The 25,846-nt window shown below is 37.7% G+C and overlaps 1 protein-coding gene across 1 annotated transcript in view; it reads left to right on the plus strand.

Annotated features, from left to right (window-relative positions):
- CYP7B1 (cytochrome P450 family 7 subfamily B member 1) overlaps nucleotides 1-25,846 on the plus strand; it is a gene marked incomplete at both ends in the record, with an annotated part of 120,729 nt that overhangs the window by 87,722 nt on the left and 7,161 nt on the right. The window contains 3 exons of the mRNA XM_080338731.1: nucleotides 14,784-14,920; nucleotides 21,277-21,873; nucleotides 22,319-22,525. Coding sequence (XP_080194857.1) covers nucleotides 14,784-14,920; nucleotides 21,277-21,873; nucleotides 22,319-22,525 — 941 coding nt within the window. The remainder of the gene's footprint in view (nucleotides 1-14,783; nucleotides 14,921-21,276; nucleotides 21,874-22,318; nucleotides 22,526-25,846) is intronic.

The raw sequence follows: 25,846 nt of genomic DNA on the forward strand, positions 1-25,846 counted from the left end.
CCTCGCTTCTGATGTGGTTGGCAGAGCTCCAGCAGCTGGTTGTGATGGGAACTGATGCCAGCACAGGCAAGAGATTCTGTGGCTCTGCCATGACCAGGTGCAATGGTAGGATTTCTTTATAATGACCTGCTTTTCTATGGCATTTTTTGAGAGTTCTTTAGATTACATAGAGTCCCCTTTCCCTGGGAATCATATTGTGATGGTGACAAGTGTATAGGTCCTACATGTTGGTGGGTGTTCTGATTCTGTGACCACCACGGTCAGTTTTGTTAGTGTACCAATGTTAATCAGATACTTTTCCTTACCCAATATCTTTTGGCCCAGCAATAGTGATACTTAAATGAATGCTGCTATGTGGATTTATACCACTGAGTCTAGCTTGTGATTTTAATTTGTTTTTTGTTTACCTGCCTCTATAAACTAAATGCATATCCCAGATGGGAAAAAAAAATGAGACTGTGATTTGGATTTTACTTTCTTTTTTTCTTTTAAGAGGAAATTTCTAAAGAATATGAATACCAAATATCAACAATATGTTTTTGTTCAGTAATCCTAACTCCAGAAATTTACATTTTGCATTGGGATGGGTTGATGCTGTTGTCAGTCACCTCCCAGGTGACCCTATATGTGATGGAAGCTGCAGTTAAGAGTGTGATATCTTTCCAAACTCTTCTGTAAATATCCCAATCTTCAGTGTGAGCAAAATGTTTGTGGTTTAGAAGGTCATGATGCTTTCCAAACCACAGAGCATACTTTCTGAAACCTCCCCTCTCTCTCATTAAGCAGTGAGCAGCCCAACCTTACTAGCAGGTCTCTATCAGAATTGGAACGCTATCGAACTGATTAGTAGTGACAGGTAATTGAGCATGCTGTTAGAGGAGATCCTGCAGCAGAGAAAAAATGATTATTCCTTTTAATAATTCCTTAAAGCAGTTACCAAAATTTCATTTTCAGTCAACTGGGTATTCCATGGTGTGCAACAGAAGTAGAGTGATTTTTTTTAAGTACTGAGCAAGACCATTGGTCTTATAAGTAGTAGACGTCTCCTATCTTGCATATCTCTGCAGTTATGCAGACACATACACATAACCTGCACATCCAGTTCAAAGGATGTAATTTATACTTCCAGATCTATTCTAATTAAAGTATAAGGAAGGACCTTCCCCACTGACTAAACCTCCATGAAGGGAGAGATAGAAAGTCACAGACATTCAGCCACTCACTGCCGCTCATTAGGCAAAACAATAAGATCCCATGAACAGCAAATGGTAGAAGAATGGTAGTTTGTAACCATAGGTGTGGTGTGCATGTGAGAGAGCACAGATGCTGTAATCCATAATTAAAAATGAATGCTGTTGATACCGTAGCTTATCATGTCTTGTCTTTTTCCAGTAATTTAGAGCAGAATTTTTTAAAGGGAAAAAGAAAGATGTATGTTAGTTGGATGTATGTGAACACTGGTTGACACCATCAGCAACTGAGGACTAGATCTGCAGGGTGTTTACATTACATTTAGGTCAGTTGATGCCAGGAGAGCTGTGTCAGTCTGCAATACTCCAAGCTCTGTCCTGAGGACACCCAGGACCATCCACAGGAATCCTGTACACGGGATCAGTGGAGTTCCTTGGGAAGGAGTCAGTGTTTCCTTGGGAAGGAGTCAGGAGTTTCAGCACCAGCAGTGGTCCTGAAGATGTAGTAGTGCCAGAAGAGACACACAACCTCTCCCTGTTGCCTTTAATCACAACTGAGGGGAAAACTGTTTCATGTTCTCTTCCAGTCTGAAAACTGCTAACATTGCAAAATAGTGAAGACCATCTGATTTTGTGGTATTTGGCTGCTGCCAACTTCTTCATGGCCTTTTTAGGTGGGACAGATTGCAGCAATCAATGCTGATGTGTGGGAGATTGTTCCAGAGTCTTAGCTATCTCCATCCAAACACAAAGACCTTCCTACAGTGGTGAGCATTTCATCCCATCCACAGTATTGTTTTAAAAATATCTGTCAGTTCACCAGGCTGACCATCGTTGCAACCATTGTGGTTCACAAAACAGAGGAACATTTATGGTAACTTGGGGGAAATGGTGAAAAGTGGATATTCTCTGCATTCCCAGTTAATAGGTCAATGCTGGAGAATACTTCCAGATATATTGCTTTGCATGGGAGAGCACACTGAGCAGGTTTCTTTGATTTAACAGAAGGATGGAGCTGAAATCACATCCTGACATGCAAGCATTTTGGATTATTTAACAGCTTAATTTTTCCTTGAGGATTGATGGCTTAGTCTGTCATTTATTTGTTTGAGATATTTTATTATCTGATGATTTCTCCTCACGTATTTTAGTCAGGCATATTATGTATCATTGTTGCTTTATGTTTTCTATTACTGGGAATTAATTTTTCACACAGTATTTTCATTTAATTATGTAATAGAATCACATGTGCATTTTGCATTAATATGAAGAACCTAGTTTAATTTAGCCATTATATATTTTGCTATCTTGGGTTTTCCAGTTAAAATTCCCAAGTTTTTTGTTTTAGCATAACAATAGTCATATTCATTGCTTCTTACATTATAACAAAAGCTCTCAGATGTCAGTTCATACATTGACATAATCAGCTTTGTCTCTTAATTAGAAAAGAGAATAAAGCTGTTTAGGGGTGTCAATAAAATGACAGATGTGTCATTAACAGAAGGCTACATTGGATCAGAATGGTGCAAATGCTTGGAATTGAAATGTTAAAATTTTTTACTGATAACCTTTCATTTCTAATTTTCATTTTCTTAGGATTTTTTTTCTAATTGAAAAATAATAAAGCCAAAGGTACATAATACAGCATATAAATGGAACAATTATTAGTGATAGAGAACTTAAATTTGACTCAAGTTGATAAGCAAGGTAAAGCTATAGCTAGGAAAACCTGTTACCCAGGATTCCTGCCTACCCTCAAAACAAAATTCAGAATAGCCAGTGCAGCCTTTGACCATGCCTTTGATGCACTCCTCATCATCCCTATGATATCACCCATTGTTTATGAACAACGGGACAGCATGTAGGTTTTAATATGACATTCAGGACGCACCCCATACTTGGCTTCTTGATGCAGCACAGGGCATGAAATATTTTCACAATTAGTCTGAATAGTAAAGCTAGTATTGACTTCAGTGAGTCCATCTTTTGCACATTTTTCCATCGGTTTATGATGCTTTTGGTATCCACCCTTTGATATAAAAAAAGCCCATTGCACTTGTAAGACACAATGGCTTTCAGTTGGAACAAGCAAAAATTGCGGAACCTGGCTGAGTTCCAAATGTTCAAATACTGGGACAATGGGAAGTTCATGCTTTTGGATTCAGGTGTACAGATGGAAATAAGATTGTGAGCTGCATCTATGGTCTATCAGAGGTGGCTCATCCCAGCAGGGTCTGATGTCCAGGGCATTCACTAGACCCAGCATCTTACATCAGCTTCACTGGCAACCTGAGCTAGAGGATTTTTCAGGCTTCTACAGACCCAGCCATCTTCTGGCAAGCAATATTAAGGCCCTTACAGGAAGAAATCTGAGTTATTTTTGTCTTTCCAGCATGAGTTGTATGACAGAATTTGAGGTGCAAAGCCGCATGGGAGGGCACCCTTGAGTGTATTCTAAAAAACTGCCCACAGTCTTGGCTTTCTGTACCAGATGCATGGCTGTACAGCCAGTCTCGGGGGCTTTTCAGCAAGAATGGTGAGTGGGTGAGCCACCAGGCCACAGTCCTAAGTTTGCATCCATTTCTGCACAGTAATATTGACATGGATGAGGTGTCCGGAATGTTCATCCCTTTCTTTGGCTGCATCCTCTTTCTTTTAATTAGAACCTGTAAAGCTCATTATCTCCCCAATAGAAATGTTTTAAATTCTTAAGATTTCATGAAACTTTGAAATTTCTGTGAATTTTGTGTCCTGTGTATAGACAGCTGCCTCATCTGCTGTTTGGGATTCAGCAGTTAGTTATGTGGCACTTTAAAACAGGTGCAATAGTACTCAGATGGAATCACTGGCTGGAAAATATGGAACGTTTCTTAAATGAAATTTCTGATTTTCAAATTCAAGCCTTTTACTTGAAGGAAAATGGAAATTAGCGTTACCTGTCCCAGGGAGTTTAGATCTATCCTATGCTCTTGAACGGAGGTAGGAAATTATGCAATTGGATTATATCTGTTTTGGGTTTGGTTTTGTTTGTGTTTTTTGTTTGTTGGTTGGTTTTTGTTTTAAAAAGTAATCTGTTTCAGTAAATCTAGGACAGGCAAGTCTTGGACTCTTCAGAAATATGATCCTGTTATAACCCAAGTATTATTTTGTGCAGGAAACAACATAGGAAAACAGTAAAACAAGTATTCATTTGCAATTGTAATGTCTCTGATTACAGTCCCCAAGTTGACATTTACTCAATTTAATTAAAGAAATTGAGAATTGTATTTATATTTTCTACTCCATCTTTCACAGCAGAGGGATTTAAAACATGTTCAGAGCTATAATGTCCCAGTTACTGTTCCATCTTACGATCTTCAATTAATAATACTTTAACTCTCTATGACTGCAGAATGAAAATATATTCTTGATTTACCTAAAAATGGAATTAGTTAATTACCAAAAACCAACAAGGATGTTGTACATTCCAGAGAAGTCACACAAATACAAAGCCAGGAGCTTCGTTTAGGTTTAACCCTTGTGCCCTTGAACACAATAGAGTTTACATAAATATTTAAGAAGGGCAGCTGCAGACCAATTAAAGGAATATATTTTCCAAGCATCAAACCATTGTTTTCAGACAATGCGCTGAAGCTCTTAAAATAATACATATTAACTCTGTTACAGAATCAGCAGAGTTTTAGGCTCAGGAGAGGGAAAAGCAGATGAGAGCACCCCAGGGGGAGGTTGGGCAGAGATTGCCTGTAAGACGCAGGACTCGCCACCCAGATCACAAGGTGTCTGCATGAGAGGCTCCACAAATCCACCCAAGAAGGAGAGGGCACAACCGTCCCTCTCATCAGGCCTTTCAGCATCCTAGGAAAAGCTGTGGGCACCCTGAGAAGGCTGCAACAATCTTCTTTCTGGTATTTGCTAAATAAAATGGAATAACAGCTGTTTTGTGGGAAGTAAATATATTTTTTTTAAATCTTTAAAAACAAAAATGTTTCAAGATACCTAAGAATTTCCCTCATAAAGAGAGGTCTAGGTTCAGGCTAGTCTTGCCCAGAAATGCTCAGTAAAAGTCTGTGCTTCATAGCCACTCACTTCAGACTAGATACTCAGTGGGATTGCTGTCACATAACATGTAGCATGAATTGTGGAAGGGCTCGGCTCTTACATGTGGTAATACTAACCAGCCCTAGAAAAATAAATTTGCAGATAATCAGATTTGTTGCCCCCTAATTTTGACAGCTGAAGTTAAGACAGGGACAGGACTTACCCAACTATGAACTTTGAGAAAGTCTGGCTTGAGAAAGTCCTCTGTGTGCTACTGCAGGCAGAGGCAGTGCCGGAGCAGAGCTCAGGGGAAAAGGAGAAGGAGGGAAAGGCTGCAAGTGAAATGGAAAACAGAGTGGGGAGGTTTTGGAAGAGGAGGAAGGATGTGAGGAAAGAGCGTAGAAGATCGTCTAGGGTGAGAGAAGACAAGGAGAGACTTGTTGCAATTAGTGAGGAGCAAAAGACAAAGACTGCAGATTGCAACATGCTTTCTGCTGAAATAAATCACCTGTAGCCTCTGCTGAGATAATTAAAATCAGTTCAGATGGAGAAACTGAGATGTCAGTCTAGGCTGGTGACAGGAGATGAGGCAGCAGAGAATGAATGTGTACTGGATTGTCCAGTTACAAGCCTGTTTCTCTGAACATGTGCAGTAGAAAGAAGGAAAAAGAGAAAAAAACAACGATCTGGGAAGGAACTATGTGTAATACTTTAAAAGCAAGAAGACCTACTAATAGTGCATTCATCTTACAAACATTAAGGCTTTTGAAACATTCACCTGAGTACACTATTCAGTTGTGTTTTTCTGCGATATCTGCACTAGTGGCAGGATTAGTTACCTTCTCTCAGTATATCATTTCACCTTCAAGTGTTGTTTACAAGTAAGTGGACTAAATAAGGTACCTGGGGTATTTTTGTACTTACTCAACTGTTTAGACTATCCTTTGGAATTTTTCAATACATTTTCAAGCAAAACATATATGCCCTGACTGTTAATTCTGTAATACGATTCATGATATGTCTTATTGTTACTATTACAAAAAAATGTACCACCACTCAATTTTTCTGATAGTGAAGTTACTCTATGTTTGCATATTTTCATATGTGTGTGCATATATAGGAATAAGTATGCATATATACACATAATCTGTGTTTACATACATACAGAAACATGCATTCTGAATGAACTGTGCTTTTTAAAAATGGCTGATATTCCCAGGAAGGGGAAATAGAGGGAATGATTTTACTGGTACTAGTCGATCCAACAAATTAAGATGAATTTTGCAAGGTGCAGTGTAGACATACACTGTAGAAAGTCTGTTCTTATCTCCATCTAAGACAGGAGAGAACAGGTGAGTACAGGCGAACAGGAGAGCATGGTGAGGAAGCTGGACAAGACCCCACCAACAGCCCTTACACGTTCTCTGTGCCATTGCATGATGTCTGTGGTGCCAGTGGTGGTCAGGACTCAAGAAGGGACTTGACTGAAGATGAAACCAGGAGGATGATATTTGGACTAAGAATATAGTGCAGGAGGTGAGAGCAGAGGCTCCCTGGATTTGAGCAGGAGCTTGGTTTGAGAAAGAACTTCAGAGTGGGTGGGGAAAGGGGCTGAATGGTGGTGGCAGGTCCATGGAGGCACCCGGAGAGGGATCAGCATTCAGGGTGGCAGTGAGAAGAGACATGACAGAATTAGGGAAATGTAGGAGAGTCATCCTCTCTTTGCTACCAAAGTGAGCGACTCTAACCTGTCTGTATCATTACTAAAGACCAATATTTCCAGAAGGCCTTTTCACTCCTTTTCTCTGCTTTTCTCTATAGTGATTACAGAGAACTTAAAAAATATCTGGCTTAAAAAATACCACAAACTTTTGGACAACTCAGTTACATGAAATAAAGGGTGTATTTTCATTACCTGCTTTTCTCTAATGAACATCCTGCATTATTCAGCATTCATACGGTTTTGTAGGAAATAATATTTGATTTTTACTTTTTTTTTCACTTCTGAAATTATATACTACATACTCAAAGAAAATACAGTTGCTACACACAGAAGATGAAGTATCTCTCCATCTAAAATTCTCTTTCCTTGTTACCAGGTTTTTTTAAGCATGATGGTGTCCCACCACTGTTTCTGAGATTTCCTGAATTTATTTGTTTGCTCTTTATTACATAAGGAATGATTTCTGCATGTTTGACTGTATTTCTGTGGGGAGTGCTGACATTCTTATCCACACTTTACTTGTCATTTCTAGGCCAGACGGTTAATATGATTTCCTACTATGAGCTACTTACTGCGTACAGTTTTAACATGTGTTGCAGTGAGGCAGTATATTAAAGTACAGAAATGGCTTATGAAAGAGATGGATATTAGGCGAGAGTCATTGGGTTCTCTTAGGTAAAGTCAGTTAATGGGCAACATAAATATATTCCTTATAGTAGTAAAAGCAAATACTGGTGGACTTCGTATTCTTATCTCATCCTTCTCACATGAATACAGGAAAAAAAGTGTCTCTGCTTGTGGGTAATACCAAAAAAGGAGCGATTGCAAGACCGCAAAGGAGGAATTAGCATTCCAAATGGTGAACTGGAAAACACAGAGGACTAATCAACAGCATCTGGACAGGACCACAACCTTTTATTTGGGAAAAGGCTGAGGGCTGTAATGGTTCCCAAGCTGGGTTTTTATCAAGACAGTGGTGATTTTGCACAGAAAGCCAAGTTTGGGCTGGGAGGCAAAGTCAGGTGCATTGCCCTTGAGATGGAAGAGGTAATTGCTCTGCTGAGCTCAGCGCAGGACTCTGCATGAGAGAAAGGTGCGGGTGAACGTCAGAAAATCAAGAGAGGAATGACACAAATATGTAGAGGTCTAGAAAACAGTTATAAGGAAATACTGGGAGAAATTGAGGTTGTTTTAACCTGAAGCAGAATAAGGGTGAACATGATAAGTACCTTTAAATACATTAAGTGCTCCTGCAGAAGCGAAGGGAATCATTTATTCTCTTATCCTTCGCAAGCAGAATGAGAACTAGTGAGCTTGAGGTATGACATGAAGATAAAGGTTATATGTGAGGAGAAACTTCCTGGTAATGAGGACAGATTGCTTGGGGAGACTGTAAAGACTCCTTTACTGAGTATCTATAAGAATAGCATAGACAAATATGAGAGAAAATATCAGTGCACAGCACCCTACCCGGGATATGAGACATGGAACAAGTAGCCTCTCATCATCCCTTCCTAGCCTATTTTTCTTTGATTAAAGCTGAATTAAGAAAGGAAAAGCCCTGGGCTGGGCAAGTGATCTTAAATGTAAAACAGAATAACCTTGGTCTAGGTCAGGGAAAGTGTTGGGTGATCATGGCTACTGTCACTGACCTCACCCAGAGCAGAAACAAAGTAGGATTTCAAGGGTGGGGTCGTATGCCCTGAATCTATATTAACTTTTAATATTGCTGACTTATTGTCACATTGCCCAGGTCTTCTCTTTGCCATGATTCCTGTCCTGGCTGTTGTGAAATTTTACTTTACATTTTGCGTAGGACTTTCCTGGGAATTTCCAGGCTCTGATAAAACCTAAACCAAAAGAGCTTTTTCAGAGGGTTTCCATTTTTAAACTGTTCTGATGACTTTCCCACAATGGTATTTACCCACCTTTTGGCTTTATAGGCAACGTCCCAACCACTTAATACAAGTCGTGGCTGAATTCGTAGATGTGCCCTTCAACACACAGGTTTGAAATGCAGTAGTACAGGTGATACTTAGAATGTCGACCTACAGTTGTTCAGATAGTGTAACCTAAAAAATGGCAATGGAATATGATTTCCTAGAGAGCGATACTTCAGAGCTACTGAACGAGTTGTTGAGTACTGGTATTTTTTTTATATTTAATTAATTTTATATTTAATATATTTTATATTTATATATATGGGGATGATGCAAACAAAATTCGTAGAAGACAGGAAGAAAGAAGAGGTTCTTGTGATGAATTGAATACAAGTTAGAGTTCTTAACAACAAAAAGTTCACATGCTTTTACAAAAAAAAAAGAAAGTTAAAAAAAAATTCAAAGTATTTTTATTAAAATCCCAGCAGTTCTTGACATGAAAAACTTTAAACAAGATTATTTAATTTTTCTGTAGGAAAAAAAAAAAATCACTACAAATATTCGCTGATTACTTTGTTTTCATCAGCATTTCTCCCAGTTTGTCTCACATCACCACTAGAGTCTGCCTTTGCTGTACTGCTCTTTTTGGGAGTGCAGATAAACTCTTCCCTGCTTGGTGTTCTCAAAAGTGTATTTGCTACTTTTTTCTCAATCTTTTCCCTTTTCTTTTACAAATGATCTTTATTCTAATGAAAAAGAGGAGATTATCAGTACCAAGTGTGAAATCACTTTACCTAGTCAGAATTATAGGCAATGGCAGAATGAGTTTTTTTCCATTCAAGGGCTTTTGTTTCTTCTTCCTCACTGAGTCAATCTGTCTGCATCTCTCTGTCGAAACTTGGCCTGATGCATCTGTTTACTCCACATGAGCCTCCAAACAGTGATCAGGTAGGCACAACGTTTAGTCCTTACCTCTGTAGGAAGTGTTTAGGCTGAGAATTCAAAGGTAGAAGATTGCTAAGATTGCTAAGATTGCTGTATATTGCTAAATTGCTCATCTGGCTTGTTCTGCAAACAATGCTGTTTCATAGTGCATGTATTCAACCTGGAAAATTTAGAGTTCCAGGTGGTCACTGAGATAGGTAGTCTAGATGGGGTATTTAAGGTATGCATAATTTTATAAGTATCAAAAAATGGTATTGTGGACAAATATTTGTAAGATAATATTTTTTCCTGTGCTCATAGATAGAAAGCACCTAATGCTATCAGCAGATCTGAGGGGAAAACTGTAACTGCTAAATTTTAAAAAAATAGAAAGATAGACTTGGTGGCTTTGTCCTGTCCTAAGTTTCCTTTGTTCTCTCTCTCATAATACAAGAAGACACTCTAGACACCACATTTCTGGGGATTACCTTTCTTGGGGTTGAAGCCTTTGGCCTCATTCTTTTCCTCACAGTTAGAGTGTTCATAAGCCCCTGGAAAGACACTGTCTGTCATGTCTTGTTGCTTAAATATTGTGATCGAGCCTGTGAATAATCTCAGACTGCTTTGACATGTTCATAATAGCTTTTGTTCTACTTCTGTACCCGTCCATTTCCATTCCTTAAAGTCCCCCGGCACAGTGTGTTCCAGCTTGGATGAGGTATACGACAGTTTGACCAGAGATGCTATGAGAAAATCAGACCCATACCTTTAATTTTTGTTGATGGTAACTATGGAAAGTTAAAATGGCCCCTCTGTGGAAAACAGTATTGTTAGACCCTTTTCTCCCTGGCTTGCATGGGTTTTTTTCAGCCTTTGGTGAAAGTTGTTGAGAAGTGGTCAGCTGAACTGGCGGTGCCCCGCAGAGTGACGTCTTCATGTCGGGCTTTTTCAGCTGCGCTGTGTGCAGCGAGGGCTGCGTTAGCACCAGATGCCAATCATACATCACCAGTGGATTTGCAAGATTATAGGACAGGAAAAAAGATGAAGGTTAAGCACAGGGCACAATAGAGATTACTTATGGTAATGAATTGTATAATTTTTCTAGACAGATCTGGATTAATGTTTATCCCAGGCAAGAGATTACTGTATGTCTGATTCTAGTTGTAAACAGACATTATTAAACAGAAGGTTTATGTTCATGAAATGCGACTATGGGTGTTAAAGCACTTATGATTTATTATGTGCAAAAAGAAAAATTAACCTGTTCATCTGCTATAGTACAAGATGCGCTGTGGATTTTTGCATAATTTGGAAGGCATCTGCTCCTTTGGAATACAAATAACCAGTGAAATGAGAAGGATTCTCCTCTCATTTACGCTGAGCTTGTGCCCTACACTGCAGAGGGGTTGAAGTGGTTCAACCAGCAAAAGAATAGTCTCATGTGCTTTTATAAAGAACAATATTTCTAGGAGAGATAATGTTGATGAAATCAATTTGCTGGTAAACCTTCAGGGTATTTTCTTTACAATTTAAAAAAGTGTAAATGTTCAGAGAGCTTAGCAAATTACCTTATTTGGGCTTCCCAAATAATTCCCTTTCAGTAATTGAAAACATAACGTTTAGAGACATTGAATTAAAAACATGTATTTTTTAATCTATTTTGCAGATAATTTTTGTTGTAGCCAATTTTTTTTTCCTGCCTTGTTGCATCACTGCTGCTTAGAATAAGTGAGACATGGGCACAACATCCACATTTTTTGATACTGCCTTACCTCAGTATCTAAATAATCACACCTGAGTGACTTCTGTGTTTTGGTTGAGCTGAAAAATCTCCCTTAAGGAAACTGTAAACAAACACCGAAACTTTCCTTCTTTGATTGACTAGACATTGCAACTTCATTACCTGCTAACGATGAAGTATCTTTTCCCTGTGAAAGCAAAGAAAAATTACAGTTATCAAAATCTGTTAATTCTGTTTACAGGCTGTATTTGTAGCCAGCTGATTTTTGCATAATGCCATTTGAAATTATCCATTTAACAATGATGGATGATACAACGACGTTGCTTTCCCTCCACTTTGTAACTGATCTGTCTACTTATAGATTGCATTGGACATGTTGCTGATGCTTTATTTGCAAAATTCACTCACATAAGTGAGAAATGTGTCCATGAAGTCTTACTGACTTCAGAGAGGCTTCTCAGATAAGTAAAGATATTCCTGTATATATGCAAACCAGCCCAATCTGTAAAAAACAGGAATGTGGGCTAAAAAGGCCTGGGAATATTACAAGGTGTGTTAAATGAATTAGAATGTAAGCAGTTAAACTAGGACTGAATAAAACATAATATGGTGAGGTGTTCTGAATGCTTCAATTAAAAACATTGCAATCTTAAATTGCCATCGGAACACTTCATATTGTTCTTTTGTATTTCTTAGCTGTATTTTACATTTTGTACAACTATATATTGTATCATGAGACATGAACATTTGTAATACTTTGCCTAATTATCAAATTTCACAACGGCTGTGAAGTGTGAGTCCAGAGTTAAAGTTCATACACTAATTAATTAACCAGTAAAAGTTTCTGTGGGCTTTGTTACTGGTTCAGTGTAGCACCTAAAGGTGACAGGAACCTCTGGAGGTACCTGGGATGCGGGTGAAAGTCCTTCAGGCAGCCGGGGTCAGCTGAACTGTGCTGATGAAAAGTTTGTGCAGTGAAGCATTGTATTTTGGGAGGTACCAGAATATCCACAGCGCTCTTTTCCTTGCTGTGTGTTGGCAGACATCTATAAGTCATGAAGATGACCTCCATCTTCCAAAGAGAAGGAAAGCTAGAAATGAAGACACATTTCTGTTATCAGTCTGCTGTGGGTCGTAAGTTGAACTGGTGTTATATTTTCCTCTGAAAGCTGCGTAGCCTTGACATGGTGTTTAACAGTGTTAAGCTTATTGCTGCTGAGCTAAACATGTCTGAAGCGAACGATGACCCTCACGTCTTTGCGATAGCAAAATGTCTCCCTGATGTGATCCCGCAGACTTGGAGCATTAAGTTAATTTTCCCCTGGATTTCTGAGCTGCCTCCTTTTTACCCAGCGGAGAGCTTGTGAAGAATACAGCTTCTGACCGAATGACAGAACGTGGAGGGTGAAATTAGATGCATCCAATTAGAAGATGACAAAAAGCCTATCTAAATATTTGTCAGGTTGCTACTTACGGGTCGTAGTGTCCAGCCCGGGAAGTGAAAGGAGGCCGCTCTCAGGACCCAATAGTCGGGGGGGGAAAAAATGGGTAAATCATCCAGATTCTTTATGGGCTTGGAGGGGATAATTGAGGGTATTGAGTGGGCTGCTATGCCTCCTGGGCTGGTGATCCCTCTTGTGTAATCTCAGATTAGTTCTTTTCTTGTATTCACTTAATACAGAATTAACCGTTAGAAAGTTTTCTGGACCACTGGAGTAAACAGTGGTGTTATTAGACCACTAGAGAATGGATAATGCAGTGGTTTATATGAGGTATTGAAAAAAGAGGGGATCCACCTTCTCAAAAAAAAAAAAACAACAAACCACAAACAAACACCAACACACTCCCAGCACCAGAAAACAAACAAACAAAACCCTAAAGCCACAAAACCTGAAAAAACAAAAAAACCATGGCAAACCTGTCAGCTGTGAGATTGTCTGGTTTGGACCATCAGGTTTACTGGTTTTCCAGAGGACAAAAGGCTGTTCTTGAAAACTAACTTTCAGAATAAGTGGTCAGTTAAACAGAAAGAGATCAAGATATGCAATTGATTTGGACACATCTGTTTATCTGTGAATTAAATTTATAGCAACTTTTAAAAGTAGGAGTGTATATCCTTGGCTTGTCATTTCCTCATGAGAAAGTTTTAATTGGGAGAATAAAAAAATTAAATCCAGCATATCGTGTTTACCTTTTTTTCTTTTCATTTCAGTTACAGGAGTTCAAGAGAGTATGTGACTATGATAGGGTTAATCCAGCTACATAAAAATCCATGCTGTGTATGATAGTAGTAAAGCTTGTGATCCCTTGATCTTTGATTAGATCCAAGCTAGTAAATATCTTGTGTTTAATCAGAATGAGTTGTTCTGCATGTAGTATAAGTCACCTTCACAGATGGGATGTAGCAGCAGAGTTGCTCGTGAATATTTGTTTTAATCCTTTCCAGAGCAAGCACGCTTCATGTTTCTTTGTTGTAAATCAGATTCAAGCAACTAAATACCAACAGGAAGGAAAGACATTTACTTGCAGTCAGGAAAAGGGCAGTGTAGGAACATTTTTCCTTTTTAAAGAAAAATGTAACTTATCAGAATCTTAAGCAGTACTTTATACTCTTCCATAAACGTAACTAACACACTGTGGCTGCTTTTTTAGACTGGGATGCAAATATAATTATCCAGAATTTGATCTTAAACTCTTCACACACATTTCTAGCTTAGAAGTCTATAAATATACGGAGATTAAGATTTATTATGGTAAATGTTCACCCTCTATTATTTTCCTATATTTTAAAGATATTTAGTTAGAATGGTAACTGTTCTTTGTGCTGGTAAAGTGAAATCCTTAAAACATTATCTGTAAGGCTATGTTTTTGTGTGGTATGTCAGCGTCCTATTTACCTAAATCTGTCATAATTGCCTTCCAATACATCTTCCTCTGACAAGCCAAATATTGAAAATGAGAGGTCTCTTTGCTGGGAGATTTTCTACTGAATGTCATTTTTCTGTGTTCATAACTTGATGGTAATAACTGGACGACCTGTAGTTAAATGCATCTCAATTTCTCTCACTTATTTTTCCTAATCACCACACAGAGCCTTCTGTGCTCAGAGGTGTGATTAGATTTAACCTGCCATCATATCTGAAGAACTTTCTGTACAACATATTATACATTGCAAGGATTATATATGTAGATGTTGGGTCTAAGTGTAATATATGAATAGATATAAAGATGAGTTGCTCTCATGCCAAAGTTAGTTCTTGATTATTATTTTTTTCTGTTTTTAACAGGAAGACTGGAGAGCCCCCGCTAATAAACGGCTGGATTCCTTATCTTGGGAAGGCTTTGATTTTTAGAAAAGATGCTTTCAATTTCTTACTGGATCAGCAAAAGAAACTTGGAGATATTTTCACTGTACATATTGCTGGTGAGAAATATTTTAGTATTTCTCTTGTTTCTTTCCATCAGTGAAATTAAATATGAATTCAAATGTTTAGTTTATAATTGTCCTTAACCAAAACTATTTTTGTGTAACATAGGCCAATAAAAATGACTTAAATTCACATGTATTGTATTCTTAGTAAGTCTCCATAGGATATAACTATGAGCATGTCAATTTATATACAGCTATAGGTATATATGCATATTGACAAAATTTTTAGGTATGTAATGTATGAACAAAGATTTTACCAACACATTTAATTGTGTATTTTTTTTTGACTAAAGAAGGGAGAACTAACATCATCTTGACACTGCACAGAAAAATATCAGATTAAATTTAGAAAACACTTAAGGAAAAAAGTGCAGAATATGTTCTCACACATTTTACAACTGGTTGACAGAACACGAGGGAATGAATGACACGTTGACTCAGTGATACAATCAGGACTGGAACACAGAAACTTCCCGTTGCCAGCCTCTTACTCTGATCATGCTTGCTGAAAATAACAATATAATAAAGTATGATATAACCTTGCTGCTTTCTGTATTTATAGCTGTATTACTACGCTAGCTCAAATATAAACAGTTGAGAGATTTCACGTAGACACTTAGCTGTAAAAGAGAAACATAATGAAACCGAAATCTTGAATGAATCTTAAATATATAAATTTACATATATAGAGAGGCACACACACAGATCCACTTTTACTGAAATAAATTTAAAAACCAGTATTTTCTTCTGTTCAGAAAAAGGCAAACTCTTATTAGTGTAGGTAGATGTCATGGATCTTTTGGCCTTTTACATGTTGATATCCTTGTTCAAATGATCAACTTTACAGTTAAATCTCTCTCAATTTTAGCTATTCTTCTGTTGTTAGGGAGTTTCAAATAACAATTTGAAGTATAAAGTTTGCTTTGTAATTTCATGGCAGTAGCATTATCTTTAATATTTCCATATAAGGAATATTTTGCAACAAAATATTTTTTTTCGAAAAGTCAATTAATTTAATTGCAAGCCGTATGTTTAATTAATAAAATTTTTCTACCTCTTACCAAGTGTGTTTTTTTTTTTCATTTGGAATAACATTTTTACTGCTGTTAAATGTGTGAATTTTTTCATTCATTCAGAGTTTTTTTCTTTGGAAACTGGTATACTCAGATTTTTTTACATCTTGAAAGAGAGTTCAACACATTACAAGACCAGCTTTTGTTTAAATACAGTCTTTTTTATTGTTAATGTACATTCACACTATATACAGTCATGGCTTCTTACAAATACAGATTGATAATTCTCATTCAAAGACTACCTTAGTACATTCATAAAACTAGATACAGTCATACTTCAAAATCCTTAATATGTTTAATCAAATGTTTATTTCTCTTCTACCTCTTCATTATTTTATGCAAGAGTGTGTAGAGATTTGTGTGTTTAAGTAATCTATGATTGTAATCTAGTTTCACAAATTTCTATTTGCATACGAAACAAAATTCCATTTCTACTAATCTCTCTGTGTTCAGGTATTTTGAGGAAGCCTTCCTTGATAAAGACTGAGGTAAATGAAGTGAGTTCTGGATATCATTTCAGCCTTATGCAGGGAATTCTTTGATTTTTGTGAATTTTTCAGAAAAGAGTTCTCTTTTTTTTCAGTGTAAAAATACTGACCATTGAGACTTCACTAAGGAGAAAGGGTTTGTCATCCACAAGTCAAGGAAGAACCTGAAGCTAGTTAGTGCCTCCAATCATGCCCTGATCTCAAGACGTACGGGATTTCTATATGTCTTACTGATTTGACAAAGATGATGTTTATATGTTCGGCAAACGTAGCGTAGCCTGTTGTATATGGACTATCATTACTTCACCCCCATGGTGGGTGACTAAAGGTCCTGTCAAAAAATTCTATCAATATATATTGTTCTAATTATTGGTTCTCAAACTAGTTCATTTGGAAAATGCGGAACGATGCTTGGAGTTTCTGGCGTTGCCCCGTACCGGTAATGCGATTTTGCTGATTGTACTTTCCCATGTGATGAGCAAATGATTGTCATCCCTAAAAGTCGCAAGGGACATGGATGTCATCTTAATAAAGAAATTAAAAAGCACATCTTTCTATGAGAAACAATGTAAATTCCTGACCTGTCGCAGAAAATAGTTCTCTAATTGGTTTTGTGTGGTGGTGCAGCAGAATCGTTTTCCCCAAACGTCACGCCGGCGAAGCACCACTGTACATCATTGTCAGCAGTTCAGCAGAATCTTTCTAATAAGAGGACGATTACGTAAATACGATAGTCTTAAAAAAAAAAAAAAAAAAAGGAGAAAAGAAAATAATAAGGAGGGGAGAGAGCGAGTGTGTTGTGTTGAGATGACTGTACTTCCCAGCCCAACCTCTCTGCTTGTTCAGGGTCAGCAGCACGGGCAGACAGCTAGGTAAGGACTTAAAGAGCTTCAAAGAGTCTTGTCATTGTTTCTCGGGATTAAACTTTGTCTTCTTTTCCTGATAAGTCCTTAGGAATGATACTGAACCCTACAACAGTCTCTCTGAGACTGCCTCAACTTTTAATAAAATGTTTTTTTCACTAAGCACACTTGCCTTTTCAAATACTGCTGCTAAGTCATTATTTTATTTTAAATGATGATACACGTGCAGTGACATATCATGTTTTTCTCTCTTAGGCAAAAGGTAATTTACATTAACTCCTTACCAAGCTGAAGCCTGCTGCAAGCATTACTGAAATAAAATCCATCATTAGATGCCATCTGAAATGCTTGTCTTTCATCATTAGCATTAAAAACCTCCAGAATGCATTATTAGAGTAATTTCTTAACTATCATACAAATACTGGCTTCTGTGTTCGGATTTACCAAAGTTGACAATTTTCATATTTTCCACATCAATCTTCTATTTCTAGGAGACTGTATAAACCAAATGGAGATAACTAGGCTATGTGCAGCATGGGTGTAATGCAGACTGAAGGACTGGATGTGGAAGTATGGATTCTCTCTAGCCATATTAAACAAAAAAGTCAGAGAGCTGTTTACAAAAAAAAAGGATACATCCCTTATTTTGACTTGTTTCTACAGTACTAAATAAAATAGCTCAATGACTTAAACTACTGGGATTTGGAGTGTGACATTTCTGTATGGACATGTCTATTTAGTCTTTTGTGTTGAAGGATTTTTTTACAATCTGACAAGGAAAGGCTTGGTCCCCAGTGGTTTCTTTATAAATATCTTCAATATTTAAGGCTTCCTGGTTTGTAGAGCATGTGATGTGCCTCCACTTTTGACTGATCTGGCATTTACCTTTACCAATACTCTGATGGAATCTCATGAACATCAAGATTTTGGTTCTGTTTCAGAAAAGATTGTGTTTAAGAGATAGTTCTTGGCATTAGCTGCAATGGGAGGGGAGGGGGCAACTGCCTTTCAAAATACCAAATAATAACTGGAAACTTTATGAAATATTTGCATTTGTTGATCTCTGACACCACCAGGGACAATAAGTGGGAAGAGACCTCATCAGGGACAATGACAGGATTTTAAAGAGCAGAATTAAGAACCATATTGACACTTACAAAATTTGAAATCATAACTTGAGGTGAGAAAGTTTGTTCCAGTTTGGATGTTTGCTGCTCAGGGTAGAGGAGGTGTTGGGTCATGGTTTTGTAATTAGCAATCTGTTCCTGCGTGGAGGAGACCAGGGTAATCGGTGTAGCCGCGTCGTGCATCTGCGTGCGAGTATGATTGTAATTGCTAAAGGCTCTCATAACCACTCTCACAACAACTTACTAGCTGCAGTTAATTAGCTCTAGATTTTAGTCTTTTTCTAATTAAGAAATGTAAAATTAGATTCTCGGTGAGGTACATAAAAAAGCTGCCATTGTTATAGAGCGGTTCCACTTTATAGACCTTTACTAAATGCAGTCACAAAAGTATTTTGGTTTATGTGTTTATATATGTTGTTGACTTGCCGTGATGTGGTCTGGAGCCTGAACTGATTCTACAAAATGAATTCTATTTTGGTACATACTTACATTTTCCTACCAGGAACCTGATGAGAATAATAAAAATCGGGATCTGTAATATTCTGTTTCTCAGAGGTTTGGGGTTTTTTTCAAAGTATGTGCTAGTGTTGAGTGAGTTTTGATTTTAAATTATTGCTAAAATAGTTTGTTTGTCTGAAAACTCATTTGCTGAAAATCATTTTCTTACTTAAAAATGATAAGAATTGATGTGCGTTTGCTAAGTGCCTGATTAAAGATCACAAAGAAACTCATATTTTGCATCAGAAATAAGCAGATGGTGGACAGATGGTTTAAATTAATATTAATTAAAAATCTTAACTTAAATTGTTTACCCTGTAAACGCAAAGTTAGGAAGCCAGCTTTCATCTTTAGGGTTAATAACACTCCAAATCTATTTATTAAAAATTGCTCCAATGGGCATTCTTTCCAAGCTTTGATCGCAAAGATGGTAGCCTCAATAAAGAGCATGTATGACAGTGGGTGAAAGCTGGAAAGAGAGAGGAGTTCTAGGGCTCCTAACAAAGATCCTGCAGAGTTTGAGACTAAAAAATTCCTGTCAGTCTGTGTGGTATGGGAGGGAAGAAATGATCAGAAAATAGGACTGGGAATTCAGGTTCTCTTTTTCTTGACGATTTCTCAATATATTTATTCTTGAAAAATTAATTTACATCTATGGTTGATTATGTTATAGTAAAGCAAACTCTACAAGTGCCTTAAAAACCTTTGCACGCTGTTGACAAAAAAAAGGGGATCAAATTCTGTGTCGATTTATCCCTCATGTTTCCTTACTGGTTGCCTGGGATTGCAGTAGGTGTAGTTGGTGGGGAAATTATGGCACCTGGTAATTGCAGAGGAAGTCCAGAGCACAACCAGATTTACCATAGAGCACTGTTTGTATATACAAGTCAGAATATGGAATAACTGTGATAATTCAAATATCACTATATGGTAACCATGGATACTTGTTGACATCTTTAGTGGCAGTGACTACTTTATCTCAGGACATCTGTCACAGAGCCAAATTTGGTCCTCATTTAAGCATGTAGCATTCCCATTAAAATCAAAGGAGATTTGTCCTTTTAGTGAGACAGAATTAGTCTGTAAGCGCTGGAAGCTTTTTTGTTTTCCTGAGTTTATAGCTGGGACATTTTGCAGATGATGTGTGTTTTTCAATGGGTACTCTTTTTCCCTAATGCACCTCTCCATTCAAGTTAATAATCAGGAACTCTAAATTCAGATTTAACTTGGGCATCATCTATAAAGAGTTAAAATTTAATTGAGCTTTGAGTGTATTAGCATTTTGATTCATGATAGTTCACCAAAATGCTCTTCTTCAGTAGTTGACTTTAAAGAGGAATTGTGGGATTTTTTTGGCATAGGCAGCTTGAAAAAACATCAAACGTGATGTGATCCTGTCCCTCTGTACAAGCAGCTGAAAGTACAGCCATGTCAATGCATTAGTTACCTTGGGAAGGGTAGGAGGTTGTAAGTGCACTCTGACACAATACATGATAGCACCAGGACAGCGTGTACCCCAAAATAGCACCCATGTTAAAAATGGCAGCCTGCTCCATTGTAAACTTCATCTTCTAAATCAAATCCTGAGGTAGTCATTTTATGGACACTAAGTACCTTCTTAGCAAAGACATAGCGAAACTTCAGGGGAAAAAAAAAAAAAAGAAAAAGAAAAAGAAAAAAAAGAAACAGATTTGAGAGAGACTTTAAATGTTGGGGCTTGCAGAGTGCAGTTAAAGCAGTTAACTGGCAGTCTCTGTATTATCTGCTTGAAGAAAAGCTGCCTGGATGGCATTATTTCCACTTCAACCCACTGCCTTCACTTTCCCCCATGCAGGTGGAACGTGTGTTTCTCCCTTTCTGCTAATGAAAACATACAATTTTAAAATGCTGCTACAACTCCATACTGTATTTTCATAAATTATACCAGAGTAATAAATTATTTATTCCAGAGTGCCACAATTGCAGGTCATGCCCTACTGTTGGCAAAACCAGTAGCTCAGTCTATGTGGAAATGGTTTCACGTTAATTTAAAAATAGCCATAAGAGTGTACACAGGTGATATCTGCACCCAGACAAAGAGAATCTAAATAATAAAACTTGTTCAATCTTCCTTTGTTTTTTCTTTTTATCTTTTTTTTTTGGGGGGGTGGCTTTGCAGATTTCTTCACAGGTCTTTGCTTTGGGGATTTTCTGTGTGCTTTTCTTCCAGACATTGAGTGGGCTTATTTTCTTATTTACTTCTGAGAGTGTCACCAGACTATAAAAGTGCATGTCTCTCATTTTTTCTTTTCTTCTATTCAGGTAGATATATTACCTTTATCATGGACCCATTTCTATATGTTTACGTCATCCGAAATAGCAAGCAACTTGAATTTCATGAATTTGCTGATAAAATGGCTTCCAAAACTTTTGACTACCCAGCCTTGTCAAACGGAAAATTCCCTGATCTCAAGGAAAACCTGCACAGAATCTACCAGTATCTACAAGGCAAGCCTTTGGATATCATTTCTGACCACATGATGAAAAATCTCCAGGATATATTTGAATGGAAATGCTCACAAGCAACAGATTGGGAAACAGAAAAAATGTACAAATTCTGCTGCTCTGTAATGTTTGAAGCCAGTTTTGTAACACTATATGGAAGAGTTCCTGCTGCAGATGGCCACAAAGTTATTAGTGAAATCAGAGACAAATTTATCAAGTTTGATGCCAGCTTTCCCTATTTAGCTGCAAACATACCAATTGAGTTGCTAGGAGCTACCAAGAAGGTTCGGAAGGAGCTTATACATCATTTTTTACTTCAGAACATGACAAAATGGCTGGGAGGGTCAAAAGTGGTCCAAGCCAGACAAGATATATTTGAGAAATATGAGCTGCTTGGAGATTATGACAAAGCAGGTAGGAAACTTATGAATGATTGCTTGTCTGAAATAAAATAATTTACTATAGACCTTTGAAATAAAAAGGCAAAATGGCGACCTTGAAATTTTTTTATGTTCTTTCTAATTGGCTAATGATAAAATGTTTTACTCTGAAACAACCCTCTATGATAATTGATTTTTTTTTTTGTGCTGAGGTGGTAAAACAAGATACTTAATGGTGATAATGAGAAAGATTATAACTGAGCTGCATTTCCTCCCCTTATTCCCCCCACCCCCCCCGACATTACATTTCAAACTATTCTCATTAAGCAGAAAATTAGACTTCAGAAGCCTATTGGTCCTCATTAGCATTCACTGATCCTTGGCTGGGTCTGTGTCCTAACATCTTTTAATTAGCACACTGCAAATCTAATCAGTGTAATAAACGCTATTAATCTTCCTTTTCACTTATTTTCTCCCAGCACATCATTTTGCCTTCCTGTGGGCCTCTGTGGGAAACACGATTCCAGCTACATTCTGGGCCATGTATTATCTTCTGCGGCACCCAGAAGCTCTTGCAGCGGTGCGTGACGAGATTGACCATTTGCTGCAGTCAACAGGTCAGAAGAGAGGGCCCACGTATAACATCCACCTCACCAGAGAACAATTGGACAACCTGGTCTACCTAGGTAATTTATTTTTATCTGTTAGGAAGAAAAGAGGGGCTCTCCCGGCAAATTCGGTTTATCACTCATTTCTGTTTACTGAGAAGGTGGAGGACACAGCTGCCTAATTGACATAATAACACCCATTTACATCAATTATAAATTATGTAGTTTATAGCTGTAGATACTCTCATTGCATGTAAACATTAAAGCCTAGGTAATTAACTATGCAAGGTATGCAAAAGGCTAAATCGAAGCTTTGCAATTATTTGAAAAAAAAGTTGATGCCTATTAAGTTGTTTGATTCTGAGCATCTGCCGAAGTGTTAATGCATTTCAAATACTTAAGTATGGTACTGCCAAGAAAGACCCTTTTCTGAAATTAAAGTGGGATAATGTATTTAAACTGCAAATGTAATTTTTTTCACAAGCACTTTCTTTCTTTAACAAAACAAAGAGACTTCAAAAGCAGGTTTCGGTTGAGTGATGCTTCCAAATGAAATTTAAGAAAGTAAAGCTTTGCGGAGTAGAAATGGTGTTTTCAGTATTGAAAAAAGCGCCTTGATTCAAAATAGGGAGCTTTAAGGGAGATACAGATCTGGATCAGGGGTTCAGAGTGGCCATTGCCAGTGGCCATTGGACATTGTTTGATCCAGGAGCTGGATAGGCCTTCAGAGCACCAGGCACTGACAAGATAAATGTTAAAATTAGCCCAAGGGAGGAGAAAGGGTGTAGCAGGTGGGAGCCTAATCTTTAAGGATCTGAAAGTCTCCATAAGTAGTGTCAGTAGGGTAGATAACAGCTGAATAAAAGCTTAAATATTTAATATTCCTATCTTTTCAAATTTCAGAAACAGTCCCCTGTTAAAACTGAGCTCACATCTATATGTTTTGGTAGCTCTTGTCTATATTTTTTGGTAGCTCTTGTCTATATTTTCTGGTAGCTCATGACCTGAACTGATGTTCCACTCTTGAAGCTGTGTCAGGAGAGGGTGGTGGAGCAGTGCAGTCTCTGTGCCTGGTTTGGGTCTAGACAATAGCTACTGTTCTCCAGGACCATCCAGTTTGGCCTTTATCAAGATCCTGTGTTCAAACTTTTAATTGCAAAATTGAGTTTGATCCAGTTACTTTTTGTTAGAGCGTTAATGTTAATCTTCTATAGCATGAGTCTAGTAAGTTGGTTTCATCTGGAGTCACGGCTGTTTTGGTGCAGATTTCTCTCTAACTGATACAGAATGCTTTTGAAGTAGGGGATGTATTGGATGACAAGGACACTTCTGAAGAATAACATGACATTCTAAGGATTTAATGTACTTTTAAGGAACACAAGTAAAACTACTTCACATCAGAGTTAACATCCATCAAAAAATAAGAGAAAAGGAAAGTTACCAAGCATCAAGAAGATCAAGAGAGAACATGTTTTCTATTTAGAGACTGAGATGGGAATGGCAAAGAAAACAAAAAACAACACAAAAAAAGGCACCCCGGAAGTGTAGGAATAAGGAAAATAAAAGCATGTACTTCACTGAAACCATCTGGTGCAAAATGGTATGAACAGTTTAAAATATTAACTGTGTCATTCCTCTGCTGCTCCTTGAAATCTTGAAGTACCTTGATAACATTTGATTTATGTGTTGAGAGGAAAGTGCCACATCCTACTTTGTAGTATTCTTGTAACACTTTTGTTAAATTTTATAATCGTGTTAAATGTAATGTGGTATGAACAGAAGCTAGATTTCAATTCTTGTGGCACTTAAGTCATAAAGGGCTGGATACTTTCCCATAAAATAATAATATAGAAAAAAAATCTGTACCATAAGAGAATTAAATTCATGCTTCAGTGGACAGAGATGTAAATGTGTAGGAGGGACAGAGGTCCCAATTTGCATTGCTTGCCCACCAAAAATCCCCACGTTGCAGGAAGGCTGGGGGCCAGCACTGCCCTTGCCCTTGCAGCTCACCAACCCCAACCTCCAAGACTGAGCTTCTCCTCTTCCCTCTCTCCCTCTGTGCCAACCCAGGGCACAGAAAACTGGGATTTGTGTCCCTGCTCTCGAGTAAGGCAGACCAGGTGGGATTCTTGTACGTTCATCACCTTGTCATCTCATTCTCCTGTTTTAAGCGCTCTGATTCTCCGTCCTCTTTTTGGCCTACTATAACAAGAGCCTTTTTTTGGATTCCTCATGCTATGGAGAACAGGCAAGAATTGCTAAAAAGCCTTTCTCAGGAAGCAACGTTGTTGTTATGGTCAGATTCTTTGGGTTTAGAGAACAACATGGCCTGATTTACTTCTAAATTCAAAACACAGGTATGTGATTTTTTTATTAAAAAAAAAAAAATCTTTCAACCTTCAGCAATACTAGCAAATTTTGGCTCTGATTATTTTTTTCCTATGGCATTTCTGGGGCAGCACACTTTGTTTTGTCTACGCAAGACTTTTCCCGAAACTCAAATGCGTATATTTGCGTATGCAGAATAACATACATTATTAGTCATTATGGCTCACAACGGAGCTCTAATATGGTAAACGACACATGAGAATGGTCTGTCAGTTTTTATGGTTATAATGGAAATGCAAAGGGTAAGGCAGAGATATACTTAGTGCATATTTAATGCTAGGCATGTTTAGTCAGTTCGTTTGTTTAATATTAGTCCATTCATTTATATGGTGAAGTATTCTTGCCCCAGGTCATTGCTGAATCCCAGATATTTCCTGCGAAAAGAGCACAGCTTGGAAATGTTTTGTACACAGGAAAGGGTAGGAACCAAAAAAAAAACCTAATACGGAGTGTGTGGTTGTATCGCAAATGCTAAGCATTAAAAATGTTGGTTGTATTGAGAGAAATGGCTATATTTCCTGGAATGGGCTGGGCAGTACCATTTAGGTCTTAGTAAGATGCAAATGTATTTGTTTCAGATCATCGTTTGTGTTGGCACACCGTGATGCCTGTGGGTAAATGACCCCCCCCAAAATATTTGCATACTTGATAGCTATTTTCCTACAATACACTCTAATAATTATAGTACCCTATTACCTGCTATGTGTTAGTGTAAAATTAACAACCCATTATGCACAATAAGTTTTATAAAACATTTACAGATAGAGATCATGTTTAATTAAAATTAACTTGCCTATGAAAGCCAAATGCACTTATGATTCGCAATGACCTTTTATTACCTGCAGTCCCTTGTTTTGGCTGGATGATTGACAGCTTGCTGTTTGGCTACCATGTTGTATTTCAGCTGACAAGACTTTTCATTTTAACTCAATTTGCCTGCCTATCACGAGCTGGTGGCAGGCCAGGCTCGAGTCACCCAGCTTTGCCTCAGCAGCTTGCTCTATTTCT

This window comes from Nesoenas mayeri (genome assembly GCF_963082525.1).
Source record: "Nesoenas mayeri genome assembly, chromosome: 2".
Classification (NCBI taxonomy): Eukaryota; Metazoa; Chordata; class Aves; order Columbiformes; family Columbidae; genus Nesoenas; species Nesoenas mayeri.